Genomic DNA, 19,363 nt, shown 5'->3' with positions numbered 1-19,363 from the left:
TGAGCAATTGTGCTGGCTCCTGACTGCTCACCCACTTCCAGTGCGCTAAACAAACTGGGGTTGTTCGCTGCGATGTGCAAGCCTGGAACTCTGGTTTCTTGAGGGAGAAGCAACCCAGAATTACAGCCCAAGAACAAACCATGGGTTCTAACTCTGAGATGTTTCTCCCTCAACAACCCAGCATTCCAGGTTCACATGTCATGGAGAACAACCCTGGGAAAAGGCACCCTGGATTGTTTAGTGTACCAGAAGCAGGTGAGCCAGCTCGGTCCCATGTGCTCCCAAACAACCCATAGTTCACAAATCATGGGATGTTTAATTGTGTCCACTGGGTCATCATTTAATGTAACTCGCAATCCCTCCCGCAAAACACAGCAGCTGGAAAGCCATTAATAAAACATGCCAGTGATGGACTGGCAACGCCCTATTCCCTGAGTGGGGGGGGGAGTGGGAAACAGGCAAAAAACTGTGTCCCCCTCTCCTTTTTGCCTTTCCTATAGCCTTTTCTGCTGCCACCAGGCAGATTTTTCCCACCTCTGGCTGCTTCCCCCAAGTCAGCCTTAGAATTCTCTGGGTCACAGGTGTCAACTTTAGGTAGTGTGGGGCTAGTTATTAGGTATGCGGTGGTAAGCCAAAAGGTAAAGAGACCACAAAGTTTCAAATAACACAGTTTGAACCTTTACTGAAGAAAAGCATTAGCAGGAAAAGGTTTTAAAATTGGAATGGATGCAAACAACACACAAAAATCATATGAGTATAGGGTAATAAAATGACGAGGGATAAATGCATCCAGCTAACCTAACTAGACTGTATTTGTATTTTACCAGGCCCCTTCTCCAAGCAATATCTTACTGTCATTGATCCAGCTCTCTCAAGCAGTTCTCCAGTTCCAGCAACTCTTGACTCTTTCTTTCTTTTCCTCCTCCTCTCTTGTTTCCTTTCTGTTTTGGCTTTTATATCTTCAAATTATTTTCCCTCCTCAGCTGCAACCAATCAGGATGGCAGTTTCTTCTTCAGTTTGCTACCTAAATTTCTACTTCCTGGCCTTCTACCAACCATCCTATTCTGCTTGGTAAACAATCATTTGGACACATTTTGATATTACAGGCAAGATTCTATGCATGTGATGTAGCCCATTCCTGTGTTCAGGTCGGCAGAAGCTATCTGAGAAGCTCAGAAAGGCTCTCTTCCCCACACTTATTGCTGTCAATGTTTGTCTTCACTAGGCGTCATCTCCAAATATTCCGCAACTTAAAGAGAGCCCAAATCTACTCCCATTATAAACAGTGAGATCTGCAACAAAGTATCACAGTTCAGACTGCTGCTCGTGTCCAGGGTTCCAGCCAGCCATGTCCCATCCAGGACATTCCATTCCATTCTCCTTTCCCTGTGCCCCAGTTTTATCTGCTTTCCCACCTTTAACAGCTACTCAGTGTTTTGTGTCCAGTGAGCCTGTTCAGTCCTCATTGGGCTGTTTTGCTTTTCTACCCACCCCATTTAAGGGTGTTGTTTTTCCCTGAAAGTCTTTTGCAGCTCTTCTAAACCTGCTCATACCTTCTTCTTGTGTGTGGATGGGGCTGCTTCAGCTACAAAAGGATCAGCTTATTTATTTCTTTATTGATGCTTATCTACTACCTTATCTGTTTTTAAGATCAGTGTAACTTGAATCCCTGGATGTGAGGAGCTGAGGATGCAGCTTTTGAAAGGAAGAGTCTTTTCTGTTCCTTAGGCATAAGTGATATTGATGATTGGCCATGAAAACAAAACAAAACATAGGGTCACTTTTAGTTTCTTAGATCAGCCATCCCAAATTTGCCCCATTCTAGAAAACTGTCACGAAGTTATAGCTTCCACCACCACTCTTTCTCCTTGTCTGGGCACCTTCTCCCATCTCGCAATGACAGGCCCCCTTGATCCCGAGACTTTGCCAGATCGCTACAGTGATAGAGTTTCTACTTGACATATATTGTTAACCTTGTTAGGGATGTAATGAGGTACAAAAGAATGGAAGAAAATACCTAAAATATCTGTCTATGGGGGTAGGAGAGGGAGAAATGCAGGCCAGGCAGGAGAGAGGGCTGCCATATCCAAAGCCCTACTGAGTTCACATCAGCTGGACAGTACAGTGAGGCTGGAGGGAAAATAAGCACCACGCTCCATGTCTGGGGTGTTTCACCCCTATTTTAGTGGGTGTTGGGAATGCCCTTTTTCTTCGCTCTCCATCATCAGAGGAGCAACAGCAGCAGACCTTTCTGCAGCCATTGGAAGGAGGCTTTTGAGGGTGGACCTCCCCCTCTGATGGTGGACCTGGGACACATTCCCCAAGACTATAGGACTGTGCCCTTTCTTACACTGCATTTTTGTGCTTTAATTTTGAGTATATTTAAGTCCAGCCATGTACTACCACCACCACACACGTATGGACATCAGTTTGCCAAATGTCACTGAAATCTGAAGCTTTATAGCTTCTAGATTGATCACCACCCCGCACACACATGCACACATCTGCCACCCATTTTAGCCTATATTTAAAGTTCTGAATGTCTTATATCATCAGGAAGCTACCTGGGATATCAATCTTTCCTCTGCTTAAGTCCTCCCATGGACATGACTACTGGATCACTTGCTCTTTCTCAGCTTCAAGAACAGATCGGTATTCCCCCAAAGTCCTCTAAAGTGTAGCTGATGATCTTTTACAGATAAAAATACTTCTTAGCTTGAATTGTTAGAGACATACTGAAAAGCATAACATTAGTGCTTTCTGATCTCTGCATTTGTAGAAAGAGTTCAGTGGTATATGGACAGTGTGGCACAATCCATAAACCCACAGCATCCACTAAAAAAGTTGCTTCTGGTTTACTGGCCTGTGTAGCTTTCTTCACTGGCTCCACAACTTCATCCCAAGATAAAAATGCCTTATATCAGTTATATGTCTGTGAGCACTCTCTTGCGCTCTCTCTCTCTCTCCCCCCTGTGCCTTATATCTCTGGGAGTTCTTTGCTGGTATCTCCAGAGTCATTCATAGGACATAGCAAACCCTCAGCAAACAGATGGTTACCCAGAAAATAAGCCATTCCATGTATAACTGCATTTTTAACATGCCTTTTCCTCTACCGTGAGTCTCAAACCTTAGGCTATGCTTTGGTCATCTCCCATCTAGGTCAGGGGGTGGCGATTCGACATGCACAATATGTAACCAGTAAAGGTTTGTATATATGTATGGTGGCTGGTCCCCTTCATGGATCATTGCCTTGTTGTGGCGAAGGGGCTTGCGTAACTCAGTGAAGCCATAAGCTATGCCATGCAGGGCCACCCAAGATGGACAGGTCATGGTGGAGAGTTTCCACTGGAGAAGGAAATGGCAACCTACTCCAGTATTCTTGCCAAGAAAACCCCATGGAACGTATCACAAGGCTAAAAGAGATGATGCTGGAAGATGAGCCCCTCAGGTCGGAAGGTATCCAATATACTACTAGGGAAGAGCAGAGGGTATTTCCAAGTAGTGCCAGAAAGAGTGAAGCGGCTGGGCCAAAGCCGAAAGGACACTCAGCTGTGGATGTGTCTGGTGGTGAAAAGAAAATCTGATGCTGTAAAGAACAATATTGTTTAGGAACCTGGAATGTCAGATCAATGAATCAAGGTAAGCTGGAGGTGGTCAAACATGAGATGGCAAGATTGAACATCATCATCTTGGGAATCAGCAAACTAAAACGGACAAGCATGGGCGAATTTAATTCAGGTTACTATCATATCTACTACTGTGGGCAAGAATCCTTTAGAAGAAATGGAGTTGCACTCATAGTCAACAAAAGGGTGGGCAAAGCAGTACTGGGGTACAATCTCAAAAACGATAGAATGATCTCAGTACGAATCCAAGGCAAACCATTCAACATCACAGTAATTCAAGTCTATGCCCCAACCACTGAGGCCAAAGAAGCTGAGGTTGATCGGTTCTATGAAGACCTACAACACCTTCTAGAACTAACACCAAAAAAAGATGTCCTTTTCATCATAGGGGATTGGAATGCTAAAGTAGGAAGTCAAGAAATCACCGGGATAACAGGCAAGCATGGCCTTGGTGTACAAAATGAAGCAGGACAAAGGCTAATAGAGTTTTGCCAAGAGAACACGCTGATCATAGCAAACACGCTTTTCCAACAGCACAAGAGGCGACTCTACACATAGACATTACCAGATGGTCAATATCGAAATCAGATTGATTATGTACTTTGCAGCCAAAGATGGAGAAGCTCTATATAGTCAGTAAAAACAAGACCTGGACCTGACTGTGGCTCACATCATGAGCTTCTTGTTGCAAAATGTCGGCTTAAATTGAAGAACGTAGGGAAAACCACTAAACCATTCAGGTATGACCTAAATCATATCCCTTATGAATATACAGTGGAGGTGAGGAATAGATTTAAGGGATTAGACCTGATAGACAGACTGCCTGAGGAACTATGGATAGAGGTCCGTAACATTGTTCAGAAGGCAGTAGGGATGTACGAAAGTCACTTACCTGGTCTCGCAGCTTGCTTCGCGGTGGGGGGGAGGCGCTGCGCTGCTCCCCCCGAAGTTCAGGCCAGGGGGGGAGGCTTCCCGCCTCGCCCGGCCGAAATTCAGGGTGGGGGGGAGGCTTCCCGCCTTGCCCGGCCGAAATTCAGGCCGGGGAGAAGCGCCCCGTCTCCCTGGCCGCGAACTTCAAAAGAAAAAAAAAACGCCCCTGTGATAGGCTACGTAACGATTTACGTAGCCTATCACGGTTAGATCTGCAAAGTCAGCCGTGATAGGCTACGTTAATTGTCACATTGCCTATCACGGGTGACTTTGAAAAAAAAAAAACGCGTACGCAAATGGCGGCCTCCATAGGGAGCTGCCATTCGCGTTCCTTATTTGGTCACTGTAGTCTACGTAAATCTTTACGTAGACTACAGGGACCAAATAAGGAACGTGGATGGCGGCTCCCTATGGGGGCCGCCATTAGCCATATGCCTTTTTTTTTTATAGCCATACACCTATCACAGGGGCGTTTTGTTTTGTTTTTACTTTTATTGTAATGGCGGCGGCGGCAGCCAGTCGAAAGACCGGCTGCTGCCCCCGCCCCTGACGAAGACCTGCTGAACCGCCGCCAGGACCCGCCGCCGGGGGGACATTCGTGAAAGGTAAGTCCCATCCTGGGGGGAGGGCGGGGGGCAGGGGGGGCGGAGAATTTTTCCCCGAACAACCTTCGGAGGACCGAATGCGTTGGCACTCCGCCCCCGAAGTTTCGGGGAGAAATTCTCCCTCATCCCTGGAAGGCAGCAACTCAATCCATCCCAATGAAAAAGAAAGGCAAGAAAGCAAAGTGGCTGTCTGATGAGGCTTTAGGTAGCTGAGGAAAGAAGGGAAGTGAAAAGCAAGGGAGAAAGGGGAAGATATATCCAACTGAATGCAGATTAAGGCCTTCTTAAATGAACAATGCAAAGAAATCAAAGAAAACAATAGAATGGGATAGACTAGAGATCTCTTCAAGAAAATCGGAGATATCAAGGGAACGTTTTGTGCAAAGACGGGCATGATAAAGGACAAAGGGGCAGGGACCTAACAGAAGCAGATGAGATTAAGAAGAGGTGGAAAGAATACACAGAAGAACTATACAGGAAAGATCTGAATGTCCCTGATAGCCATGACAGTGTGGTCACTGAACTTGAGCCGGACATCCTAGAGAGTAAAGTCAAGTGGGCCTTAGGAAGCATTACTAACAACAAAGCTAGTGGAGATGACAGTATTCCAGCTAGGGATGGCGGAGAATTTCTCCCCGAAACTTCGGGGGGCCGAGCGCCAACGTGTTCGGCCCCCCGAACAAGTTTCGGGGAGAAATCCTCCGCACCCCCCCACACACACACCCCGGGACGGGACTTACCTTCACCGAATGTCCCTCCCGGTGGCTGGTCCGGCCGGTGGTTCGGTGGGTGTTCGAGCAAGGCGGGAGCGGCAGCCGGTCTTTCGACCGGCTGCCGCTGCCGCCATTGCAATGAAAGAAAAAAAAAAAGCCCCCTGATAGGCTACGTGACGATTCACGTAGCCTATCACGGCTAGATTTGCAAAGTCAGCTGTGATAGGCTATGTCAATCGTCACGTAGCCTATCACGGGTGACTTTAAAAAAAAAAAAAAAAGTGTGTACGGATAATGGCGCCCCCCATAGGGAGCCGCCATTCCCCTTCCTTATTTGGTTGCTGTAGTCTACGTAAACATTTACATAGACTACAGCGACTAAATAAGGAACGCGAATGGCGGCTCCCTATGGGGGCCGCCATTAGTGTACGCGCTTTTTTTTTTTTTTTTAAAGTCACCCGTGATAGGCTACATGACGATTGACGTAGCCTATCACTGCTGACTTTGCAGATCTAACCGTGATAGGCTACATGAATCGTCACGTAGCCTATCAGGGGGTGTTTTGTTTTGTTTTTTTAACTTTCGCGTTCGCGGCCGGGCGAGGCGAGGCGCCTCCTCCCCGGCCTGAATTTCGGCCGGGCGAGGCGGAAAGCCTCCCCCCTGGCCTGAATTTCGGCCGGGGCAAGGCGGGAAGCCTCCTCCCCCGGCCTGAACTTCACGGGGGGACCAGCGAAGCGCCTCCCCCCCACCGCGAACGTCCTTCGAGGACAGGTAAGTGACTTTCGTCCACCCCTAATTCCAGCTGAGCTATTTAAAATCCTAAAAGATGATGCTGTTAAAGTGCTGCACTCAATATGCTAACACATTTGGAACACTCAACAGTGGCCACAAGACTGGAAAAGGTCAGTTTACATTCCAATTCCAAAGAAGGGCAATGCCAAAGAGTGTTCAAACTACCATACAATTGCGCTCATTTCACATGCCAGCAAGGTTATGCTCAAAATCCTACAAGCTAGGCTTCAGCAGTATGTGAATCGAGAACTACCGGAAAGCTGGGTTTCGAAGAGGCAGAGGAACTAGAGATCAAATCGCCAACATTCGCTGGATCATGGAGAAAGCAAGAGAATTCAAAAAAAAGTCTATTTCTGCTTCATTGACTATGCTAAAGCCTTTGATTGTGTGGATCACAACAAACTCTGGCAAATTCTGAAAGAGATGGGAGTACCAGACCACCTTACCTGTCTCCTGAGAAACCTGAACGAGGGTCAACAACTAACAGTAAGAACCAGACATGGAACAACCAATTGGTTCAAAATTCGGAAAGGAGTACGACAAGGCTGCATATTGTCGCCCTGCTTATTTAACTTATATGCAGAGTACATCATGAGAAACGCCGGGTTGGATGAATCACAGGTTGGATTTAAGATTGCCGGTAGAATTATCAACAACCTCAGATATGCAGACGATACCACCCTAATGGCAGAAAGCGAAGAGGATCTAAAGAGCTTCTTGTCGAGGGTGAAAGTGGAGAGTGCAAAAGCTGGTTTGAAACTCAACATTAAAAAAAACTAAGATCATGGCATCTGGCCCCATCACTTCCTGGCATATAGAAGGGGAAGAAATGGAAGCAGTGACAGATTTTATTTTCTTGGGCTCCAAGATCACCGCAGATGGTGACTGTAGCCATGAAATTAAAAGACACTTGCTCCTTGGGAGGAAAGCTATGGCCAACCTAGACAGCATAGTAAGAAGCAGAGACACTTTGCTGACAAAGGTCCATATAATCAAAGCTATGGTCTTACCAGTAGCAACGTTTGGCTGTGAGAGCTGGACTATAAGGAAGGCTGAGTGCCAAAGAATTGATGCTTTCGAACTGTGGTGCTGGAGAAGACTCTTACGAGTCCCCTGGACTGCAAGGAGGTCAAATCAGTCCATCCTAAAGGAAATCAACCCTGCGTGCTCATTGGAAGGACAGATCCTGAAGCTGAAGCTCAAATATTTTGGCCACCTAACGCGAAAACTCCCTGGAAAAGACCCTGATGCTGGGAAGATTGAAGGCAAAAGGAGAAGGGGACGGCAGAGGATGAGATGGCTAGATAGCATCACGGATGCAATGAATATGAACTTGAGCACACTCCGGGAGAGAGCGCAGGACAGGAAGGCCTGGCGTGCTATGGTCCATGGGGTCACAAAGAGTCGGACACGACTTAACGACTGAACAAAAACAATGGTGGCTGGTATGTATCTGGAATGATTGACAGGTGAGTGTGAGGCGGGGTTTGGCAGAGTGTGGGCAAGAATGACTGACTGGCAAGAGAAAGAAAGGGGAAGTGGCTGAGTGAGAATGGAATGCAGTGTGATTGGAGGAGAGCTTGTGCAGAAAAAGGTGGGGTGAGTGCTTCTAGGGAGTCAAATCAGTCTGGGAGTAGGATAGATTAGGTACAGCTAGAAAAGGGTGAGATGAGATTGGGAGATAAGAGTGAGAACATCTAATGAGACAGTCTGTGGGATAGAGAGAGTGTCAGATAGTGTGAGAGAGAGTGTGAGAGGTTTTTGAGCATAGAGCTAAAAGCAAGACTTATATGGTGTAGTTTATAGTGTTGACTTATTTTAATCATCATCCCTGATATCCTTTCCTCATCCCAACCCAGTTCCTATTTCCATTCCTGTGGTACCAAATAAACCTTCTTTGTTTTCAATTTTAAAAGACAGTTTCCTTTTTTTGTTGTTATTGGGAAGGGCTTCGTGGAATAACCCCCACGTGCTGGCTGCTTGGTTTGTGCTACCAGAAAGAAAGAAAGCAGCTCCAAAAGGATTGTTGGTGGTAGCAATTGAGAGAGTGGTGAAGCATCACAATACACCAACAGAGGTTTGTGTGGGTGAGAGCCTAAAAGTGGTAGTGTGAGGAGAGACACTGACCAAAGCACCTGACCTGGTGACTAGAAGTAGGATCATGAGATGGGTCAAAAAGGCCTCAGGTCCTCACATCCAGGGGGCTGTCTCCATGAACGACTTACTCTGACCTGACTGCATTTGGATGTCGTTAGGGATACATGACGTCATGGCCATCTCGCAGCCACTCTGGAGTTTCACACTGAAAAAACAGTTCTTCTGAAACTACTTTTAATCCAATTGTTTTCCTTAATTCCTTAAATGCACCACCCTCCGCATCTACTCCAGCATGATAGCCTCGCCCAGGGGTGGGTCTTTCACCTCACTGACCCCAGTCAAGGGATGGTTCCCCAGTGTATTTCCTACCTGTGTTTCCCCACTCTTTCTGCCATTTCAGGGCTGGCCATCAGAGTTCTGAGCTAACTCATGGCATTTATTTCACTTTGCCTTGTTGTGGCGAAGGGGCTTGCGTAACTCAGTGAAGCCATAAGCTATGCCGTGCAGGGCCACCCAAGACGGACAGGTCATGGCAGAGAGTTCTGACAAAATGTGGTCCACTGGAGAAGGAAATGGCAACCCACTCCAGTATTCTTGCCAAGAAAACCCCATGGAACGTATCACAAGGCTAAAAGATATGACTCCAGAAGATGAGCCCCTCAGGTCGGAAGGTGTCCAATATGCTACTGGGGAAGAGCAGAAGGTATTTCTAAGTAGCGCCAGAAAGAGTGAAGTGGCTGGGCCAAACCCGAAAGGACACTCAGCTGTGGATGTGTCTGGTGGTGAAAAGAAAATCCGATGCTGTAAAGAACAATATTGTTTAGGAACCTGGAATGTCAGATCAATGAATCAAGGTAAGCTGGAGGTGGTCAAACATGAGATGGCAAGATTGAACATCGACATCTTGGGAATCAGCGAACTAAAATGGACAGGCATGGGCGAATTTAATTCAGGTGACTATCATATCTACTATTGTGGGCAAGAATCCCTTGGAAGAAATGGAGTAGCACTCATAGTCAACAAAAGGGTGGGAAAAGCAGTACTGGGGTACAATCTTAAAAATGATAGAATGATCTCAGTACGAATCCAAGGCAAACCATTCAACATCACAGTAATTCAAGTCTATGCCCCAACCACTGAGGCCGAAGAAGCTGAGGTTGATCGGTTCTATGAAGACCTACAACACCTTCTAGAACTAACACCAAAAAAAGATGTCCTCTTCATCATAGGGGATTGGAATGCTAAAGTAGGAAGTCAAGAAATCACCGGGATAACAGGCAAGCATGGCCTTGGTGTACAAAATGAAGCAGGACAAAAGTAATAGAGTTTTGCCAAGAGAACATGCTGATCATAGCAAACACTCTTTTCCAACAGCACAAGAGGCGACTCTACACATGGACATCACCAGATGGTCAATATCGAAATCAGATTGATTATGTCCTTTGCAGCCAAAGATGGAGAAGCTCCATACAGTCAGTCAAAACAAGACCTGGAGCTGACTGTGGTTCAGATCATGAGCTGCTTCTTGCAAAATTTAGGCTTAAATTGAAGAACGTCGGGAAAACCACTAAACCGTTCAGGTATGACCTAAATCATATCCCTTATGAATATACAGTGGAGGTGAGGAATAGATTTCAGGGATTAGACCTGATAGACAGAGTGCCTGAGGAACTATGGATGGAGGTCCGTAACGTTGTTCAGGAGGCAGCAATGAAATCCATCCCAAAGAAAAAGAAATGCAAGAAAGCAAAATGGCTGTCTGATGAGGCTTTACAAGTAGCTCATGAAAGAAGGGAAGCGAAAAGCAAGGGAGAAAGGGGAAGATATACCCAACTGAATGCAGAGTTCCAGAGAATAGCAAGGAGAGACAAGAAGGCCTTCTTAAATGAACAATGCAAAGAAATTGAGGAAAACAACAGAATGGGAAAGACTAGAGATCTCTTCAAGAAAATTGGAGATCTCAAGGGAACGTTTTGTGCAAAGACGGGCATGATAAAGGACAAAGAAGGCAGGGACCTAACAGAAGCAGATGAGATTAAGAAGAGGTGGCAAGAATACACAGAAGAACTATACAGGAAAGATCTGAATGTCCCTGATAGCCATGATAGTGCGGTCACTGAACTTGAGCCGGACATCCTCGAGAGTGAAGTCAAGTGGGCCTTAGGAAGCATTAGTAACAACAAAGCTAGCAGAGATGACAGTATTCTAGCCGAGCTATTTAAAATCCTAAAAGATGATGCTGTTAAAGTGCTGCATTCAATATGCCAACAAATCTGGAACACTCAACAGTGGCCACAAGACTGGAAAAGGTCAGTTTACATTCCAATTCCAAAGAAGGGCAACGCCAAAGAGTGTTCAAACTACTGCACAATTGCGCTCATTTCACATGCCAGCAAGGTGATGCTCAAAATCCTACAAGCTAGGCTTCAGCAGTATGCGAACCGAGAACTACCAGAAGTACAAGCTGGGTTTAGAAGAGGCAGAGGAACTAGAGATCAAATCGCCAACATTCGCTGCATCATGGAGAAAGCAAGAGAATTCCAGAAAAACGTCTATTTCTGCTTCATTGACTACGCTAAAGCCTTTGATTGTGTGGATCACAACAAACTGTGGCAAATTCTTAAAGTGATGGGAGTACCAGACCACCTTACCTGTCTCCTGAGAAACCTGTATGAGGGTCAAGAAGCAACAGTAAGAACCAGACATGGAACAACCGAGTGGTTCAAAATTGGGAAAGGAGTACAAGGCTGCATATTGTCACCCTGCTTATTTAACTTATATGCAGAGTACATCATGAGAAATGCCGGGTTGGATGAATCAGAGGTTGGAATTAAGATTGCCGGGAGAATTGTCAACAACCTCCGATATGCAGATGATACCACCCTAATGGCAGAAAGCGAAGAGGATCTCAAGAGCCTCTTGTTGAGGGTGAAAGAGGAGAGTGCAAAAGCTGGTTTGAAACTCAACATTAAAAAAATGAAGATCATGGCATCTGGCCCCATCACTTCCTGGCATATAGAAGGGGAAGAAATGGAAGCAGTGACAGATTTTACTTTCTTGGGCTCCAAGATCACCGCAGACGGTGACTGTAGCCATGAAATTAAAAGACGCTTGCTCCTTGGGAGGAAAGCTATGGCCAACCTAGACAGCATAGTAAGAAGCAGAGACATCACCTTGCCGACAAAGGTCCATCTAATCAAAGCTATGGTTTTCCCAGTAGTAATGTATGGCTGTGAGAGCTGGACTATAAGGAAGGCTGAGCGCCGAAGAATTGATGCTTTCGAACTGTGGTGCTGGAGAAGACTCTTACGAGTGCCCTGGACTGCAAGGAGGCCAAATCAGTCCATCCTAAAGGAAATCAACCCTGAGTGCTCATTGGAAGGACAGATAATGAAGCTGAAGCTCCAATATTTTGGCCACCTAATGCGAAGAGAAAACTCCCTGGAAAAGACCCTGATGCTGGGAAAGACTGAAGGCAAAAGGAGAAGGGGACGGCAGAGGATGAGATGGCTAGATAGCATCACGGATGCAATGAATATGAACTTGAGCACGCTCCGGGAGAGAGCGCAGGACAGGAAGGCCTGGCGTGCTATGGTCCATGGGGTCACGAAGAGTCGGACACGACTGAACGACTGAACAACAACAACAAAACTCTGATGGCAATCGCCGCAAAGTATAGGTGTGCTCTGCCTTCTTTTAAAAAATTAAAATGTTAAACAGAAATAGCGCTTTTGATGGCAGTACCTACACCTCCCCTCTATCTCGTTAACTCGGTAGGTCACTATCTCGCATCTGTCCAGCAATACCTATATCCCCTGTATCACTACTTCACTATTCCACTATTTGGGGGCATAGCTATTGCTGGACAAACAACGGGTTTGGCAAGGAAGGATATCTTTCTTCATGCCCATAAAAGAGAAGGTTAAAGAATAGAAGTGGGGGGGTACTTTTGGGGGAGATACATTCTCTAAATAATTGCCACATCAGATGTGTGACTTTTGGACTTGTTCCCTGAAGGATTTTAGAGTTCAGCTCCTGAGAGACAGAGAAATGGCAACTTGTTCCAGTTGAAAATCAAACATCATACCAGTGAGATCTGCAACAAAATATCAGAGTTCAGAGTGCTCCTCCGGTCCAGAGTTCCAGCCAGCCAGCCATGTCCCTTCCAGGACATTCCATTCCATTCTCCTTTCGCTGTGCCCGTTTTATCTGCTTTCCCACCTCTAACAGCTACTCGGTGTGTGTCCATTGAGCCTGTTCAATCCTCATTGGGCTGTTTTGCTTCTCTCCCCATCCCCCTCAAGGGTTTTTCCCCCTGAAGATCTTTTGCAGCTCTTCTAAACCTGCTGATACCGTCTTCTTGTGCATGGATGAGGCTGCTTCAGCTACAAAAGGATTGGCACATTTATTTATGTATTGGCATTTATATACCACCTTATCTGTTTTTAAGACCAGCGTACCTTGAAGCCCTGGATGTGAAGAACTGAGGATGCAGCTTTTGAAAGGAAGAGGCTTTTTCCGTTCCTTAGGCATGAGTGATATTGATGATTGGCCATGAAAAACATATTGTCGCTTTTAGTTTCTTAGATCAGCCTTCCTTAACCTGGTGCCCTCCAGATGTGTTGGACTACAAGTCTCATAATCCCCAGCCATTCCATGCTGGTTGGGGGTCACAGGAGTAGTATTCAATACATCTGGAGAGCACCTGATTGAGGAAGGCTGTCTTCGATTAAGAAGTGCCACAAAACACTGCAGAACAATCTCCTTCCTTGGGACATTTCCTGCACTCTTGGGCTGGACACTGGCCTTTCCTGTGGGGCCACTTGCCACACCAAGAACACTCTTTTGAATCTCTAGTGTGTTCATAGCCTTTGCCCCCTTTCCACGCCAGGCATGTTTGTTGGGCTCTCCGTATGCATCCCTTGTCCTGCTCCGTAAGTATTTTATTCCCACAGTCTGTCACTTCAACTGCGGTCCCTCCCTTGCAGACATTGCTAAGGAGGCCCTTTTACTCCTTTGTATAGGAGCACTGGAAGACTTTGGTCTTGGTTCTCTCCAGTGTGAGATGTGGGTCATTTTGTAGCATCTCAGACAGGCGGCTATCTCTAAGCCCAGCTACCAGTCTGGCTCTGGTGAGTCTGATGGATGAGAATATACAGGTTTGTAATGAAATCAGATGCACTCTCCTTGCTCTTGCCTGCGAGAATGAAATTTGGCTTAATCAAAGATTATGTTCCGACAGGGTGAGAAATACCTGTCAAGCTCTTCTTTGTTTTCATCTGAGCTTTTGTGAGTTTCCTAGACATTATTATATCCTCAGCAGCCAGGCCTACTGTATACAAAAGGGTGTTTACTTGCCTTTCCTCAGGCTGCTGATCCAGGCCAGAAATCTGGGGAAATCTTTGGAATCTATTTTATCCAGGGTGGCCAGGCTTTGTGGAGCTGGAAGTCAAATCCTGCTGGGGGAGCTACTTGAACATTGGCTGGGGGTGGGGCAGCCATATCTGTTGCTCCAAAGGTTTTGAGATGGATGGAGCTCACCCCTGTTTGGTGTGTTGTCGCTGGAACAATGAAGTGCAGCAGCTGGGCCTTCCTGAAGGCTTTTCTCTGACTGGGCCTCTCCTTTGCTGACAGGAGTTTCAGTCACAGACTCCAGTTGCATCAAGTGAGCCTTCAAGGGAAAATGTGGAAAGACTCCACAACAGGAGGACTGCAAGTTTTTTCTTTAATGTAGGGCATCTCTACACCAGCCTCAAATCCTGCATTTAACAGGGGACTTTCTGCTTCTGTTTTTAATGCAGGATCACAACAACTCTCTTTTTCACGTGCTTCCTTTTCCCCCTCCCCCTTCCCCCTCCTTCTCCCCGTATCTGAGTCTTCCATTATCTTTCACTGAACTTGCTCCTGTTCTTGCCACTTTTACTCCTTTCACGGAGGAAACTGAAGTGGAACACAACAGGGTAATTTGCTAGCTCATTATCTGCGATCTATTTAAAAACAGAACAAAGGGCATTTAGTGCAGGAGATGCACTTTTGATCTTAGTTTCGACCATTCAAGTGGGGGGGGGGCAGGAAGGTTGAAAAGAAATCACATGCCAAAATTGTGGGGAAGTGTGAGAATTTTCCGAGAAATTTTCAGGGGTGTGAGGCTTTGACACTTACATGAATACCAGGAGCTGGCCTAGAAGGCTGTGTGTGCTTTCCTTTCTTTTGCATTCCACATACTGTATACCCTGTGGGCATTTCTACACCAACCTAAAATCCTGCATTTAAAACGGGGCTTTCCGCCTCCGTTTTAAATGCAGGATCACAACATTTCCACTTGCTTCCTTCCCCCCCTCCCGCCCCCCAACCGGAATCTTCCATTATCTTCCATTGATCTCGCTCCTCTTCTTGCCACTTTAACTCTTTTCATGGAGGAAACACAACGGGGTAATTTGACAGTTCATTATCTGCGATCTATTTAAAAACGGAACAAAGGGCATTTAGTGCAGGAGGGTCACGGCGTCATGTAAAGAGCCCGCAAACTTCCGTGAAGGAGCAACTCAATCACAGGATAAACGCTCTGTGTGATGAAGCCCTGTGCTTGGACACGCTCTTCTCTTCCCCCTTGGTCAGGGAGAGGGTTGCTGCTGCTCCTTTCCTCCTGAGCGGGAAGAGTGTTTTGCGAGCACAGGGTGTGCTGGCGATCAGCTGGCGCCCCCGTGCCCCCAAGGCTCTTCTCGCTCTGATCGGGAGGACGGCGGCTGCAACCACCTCGCTGCTTGGTGGGGGGAGCGTTTGGCAAGCTCCAGCCACGTTGGCTATCGGGAGCTGGTGTCGCTCGCCTTGCTACTCCGGCAGGGAGGTGGCTGCCGCCACCACGTCCCTCCTGAGCAGGGAGTGTGACTTGAGTTGCGACAAGGGGGCGTGCAGTGCATGTGCGAAAGAGCTTTCGCATGAGGTTCCTGAAATGAGGGACAATGCCAGTCCTTTTTATTTTTTAAATGCTCTCTGTCATGCCCTCTACTAGCAGTCCCATTTCTGCGTGCAGCAACTCGGCCGCAGCGGTTCCTGGGATGGCCATGTGACGTCTGCTACTCCAGGGACTGCTGCTGACCTGAAAGTACCCGTTACGCTGTGAGTGTAGCAGAGACATTTTAAAAGGAAAAATGACAAGAAGTCTCCAGAACAACCTCATGCACTAAATAAGGTCGATGGAATCCTTGCCTCCCCGCTCCCACTCAAAAATTCTCTGACATTCACAGAAAAAACAATGCCTCTTTCACAGAGAGGGAAGGGGTCCCTTTCTCAGGGTTCAACACAGAACTATAGAGTATGGCAGTCATACACAAAGTTATAGCTGACCTGTCTCACTAACCAGCCATCCTGAGGGACACGGAGATCAAAAAGGCAGGAATGGGACTTTTATGTGCCTGTAAGACCATCTTCAGGAGAAGCTTTGTAGACATGGGAGCCTTATGCTGCCCTTCATTTGGCCAACATGGTTAAAAAGCCACATTCTCTCCTCTGCCAAACACACACATAAATGCAGACATAAAGAGTCAAGGCCCTTCCCAGCCCCCACCACAAATGCCTTGGCAGGATGAGCACAGTTGTTCTTCCAGTCAGACCGAGCTCATCACTACTATATAGATGTCTGTACTGAGATCCCCTCTTCTCTTGCTGTTAGGACTTTTAAAGGCGCTCGACATACAGGACAAGATAAGCATGCTTGTCACACTGAGTAGTTCCCATACAATTCCACCATGACAGAGTTTCAAATTTTATTGGGGCCCTTTGCTATAACTTATTAGGCAACAGTTACCGCAGCCTTCCCCAGCCTGGTGCCCTCCAGATGTTTTAACCAAAGCAACCACCATTCCTGACCATTCTACATGGAGTCTGAAGCTGATGGAAGTCCAAACATCTGAGGGCACCAGGTTGGGGAAGGCTGAGTTAACCCAATTTACCTGCCTGCTTTGCTTTAGGATTGATCCAAGACAGGATATTTCTTCCTCCCGTGAAAGATGATTATGTAACTGCTATAAAAGCCTCAGCATGTGGGAGGATGGATTCGAATGCTCCTGGTGTCCCCACCCCCCTGTCCAAAAAGAACATCTTGCCTTGGCATAAAAATCAGGGATCTTCTCTCCCCTGCCACTTCCCCAATGACAGCAACGCTCCAGCACACACACCTTTTCTTCCACCAATGAGTAGAATCAAGTCTGTGCTGTGACTGAGGAGGAAGAGGGCTAAGGAGATGCTCTCTTCGCTCCATAGAAGAATGGGGCCGGCAGATCAAGAGACAAAGTCCACCAGGGTGTTTCAGAGGCACGCAAAATCACAACATCTCCCCTACACCTCACATTCATTCCCGTCTCCTCCCTTATATTCCCAGGCGACTTGCTCACATGATGTCACAGTGAATTAACCCCCATTCTTCCACAGGAGCCAAACCAACCAAAGACAGCTTGCCACTGGTGCAAAGGACTTGCTGAAAGCCTTTGCCTCACCAGCCATCAGTTCACAGCTGCTGAGCTTTGCTGTTGTCCTACCCTGGTGGAAACAGGATTCAAAACCTCTCTTGGTGCCTGTGGCTGTTTCCAATTGCTCTGCTGATCTCCATTCAGGGAAGTCCCCTTTCTTGCCATGCTTGGGGTCATTCAGGTGGCTTGGGGTCATTCATACTCCCAGCTTCCAAACATTCTAGACTCTGTTACTTCTAGGCATCTCCACAAGTGTCTTGAATCCCAGTTTTGACAACACGGTGTTGGAAAGTCTGTTTTCAGATTGTTGCCCATCTAAGTAGGTATTTCCTCCCTCAAACATATGTTTTAACAAATCTCATAGGCCAGGATATCACATCACACTTTGAATCAGCTTTTACTCAGAGGAAGTATTTGTTCAGAGTATAATCTAAAGCTGAATTTGAATTAAAAAATAAATGCATAATCATTACCAGAAATCTAAGGAATTCTTTACACAGCAGAATAGTTTTATTCACATGTTATGACAGAATAATATGACCCATGTCCTATGAGGGCTGTTTTTTACCTGAAGCTGAAACCTCTGCTCTCCGATTAAGGTATAACCTCCACAGAACGTATCCTCATACATGCCAAAGAAGAGCTATATTCCCCAGCTTGTTTCCGAAGGCACTCCTAACCTCCCGGTTCCTCAGACTGTAGATCAAGGGATTCAGCATGGGGGTCACCACCGCATAGAGCACAGAGGCCATTTTGTCTAGGTGGTGATTCTGCCTAGAGCTGGGTCGTGCATACACGAAGCTAGCACATCCATAGAAAATAGTGATGGCCGTGAGGTGGGAAGTACAAGTGGAGAAGGCTTTCTGCCGGCTCTTGGCAGAGCGGAACTTTAAAATAGTCACCAGGATGTAGGTGTAAGAGGTGAGAATGATCAGACTGGTCGATATAGCATTGAATCCAACAAATACAAACATCAGAGTATCATTGAGACTGATGTCTGAGCAGGCCAGTTCTAATATGGGAGGAATTTCACAGTAAAAATGATTAATGACATTTGGGCCACAGAAGTTTAGCCTAGACGCAGCAGCTGTGTGCACCAAGGCATTTACAATCCCAGCGCCATAGGAAACTGCTATTAGCTGGACACACTTTCTTTGGGACATGTTGGCGAAATAGAGTAAAGGTTTACAGATAGCAACGTAGCGGTCATAGGCCATCACAGCCAGGAGGTAACACTCAGTGGTGGCAAATGCTGCATAGAAGTAAAGCTGAGTAAAACAACCAGCAAAAGAAATTACCTTCCTCTCATGTAGGAGATCAGTTAGGAACTTTGGGGTGACGGATGATGAATAACAGATGTCCAAGAAAGACAAGTTGCTAAGGAAAAAGTACATCGGAGTGTGGAGTTGAGGGCTGGACTTGATTAAGACAATCATGCCCAGATTCCCCACCACGGTGAAGGCATAAACAGCGAAGAAGCATGCAAAGAGGGCGACCTGCAACTGTGGAAGGTCTGTCAATCCTGTGAGCCTGAATTCGGTCACCACTGTGCTGTTTCCCATTGCGTCACTGTACAGCTGTGGGGATCTGAGAAAAGTACAAGTCAGTGTTTCTTCTTCGTGTTTGGAGCCTGAGAGCGATCTATGTGACTCAGTCCCTCTCTAACTTTCTGTCAAGGGCTCCTTGGAGGCCTCTCTCAGTCTAATCCAGTAGCCAAGTCCAGACACAGACAAATGGATTCTTTTCAAAGCTTTATTTCTCTTTTACAACTTAACAACTCTACCGTTGGCAACTAGATATGAGCAGCAGAGTACCTATGCCCTAAGTTGGAACAGTTGGTCCCCGTTTGAAAGGGAATTACTGGCAGACCCCTGAACCTAAGGACTAGGGAGAGTCCCTCCACTTTTCCCTTGGATCCTCTGGGCACAGCCGTTGTTTGCGCGCCAACTGGGCACTACACCTCCTTTCTGCGCCCTCCATTTGGCGCCGCTCTCTGCGTCGGCGTCGCGCGTCCATCAAGTCTGCTTCCCGCGCTCTGTCACTCCCTGGACTGCTTTCTAATCTAGGAATGCTGGTGGGAGGAATTTCCGTCAGCTGTTGGCCCTGGGAAAGAGGAGCGTACTCCTCTCCC

General features: G+C 46.7%; 1 protein-coding gene across 1 annotated transcript; it reads right to left on the bottom strand.

Annotated features, from left to right (window-relative positions):
• Positions 1-17,855: 17,855 nt before the first annotated feature.
• Positions 17,856-18,794, bottom strand: LOC146358060 (olfactory receptor 5J3-like). The gene has a single exon (XM_084854270.1). The coding sequence runs from the start codon at positions 18,792-18,794 to the stop codon at positions 17,856-17,858; it is 939 nt and encodes a 312-aa protein (XP_084710396.1).
• Positions 18,795-19,363: the final 569 nt, after the last annotated feature.

This window comes from Heloderma suspectum, chromosome 1 (genome assembly GCF_057233095.1).
Source record: "Heloderma suspectum isolate Gila_16-S chromosome 1, 16-S_ref, whole genome shotgun sequence".
Taxonomy (NCBI): domain Eukaryota; kingdom Metazoa; phylum Chordata; class Lepidosauria; order Squamata; family Helodermatidae; genus Heloderma; species Heloderma suspectum.
Note: the sequence above shows the minus strand (reverse complement) of the source record. Positions and strands in the feature narration are given on the sequence as shown.

Coding starts and splice junctions, on each gene's coding strand:
- LOC146358060 (XM_084854270.1), bottom strand. CDS start 18,794: ATGGGAAACAGCACAGTGGTGACCGAATTCAGGCTCACAGGATTGACA.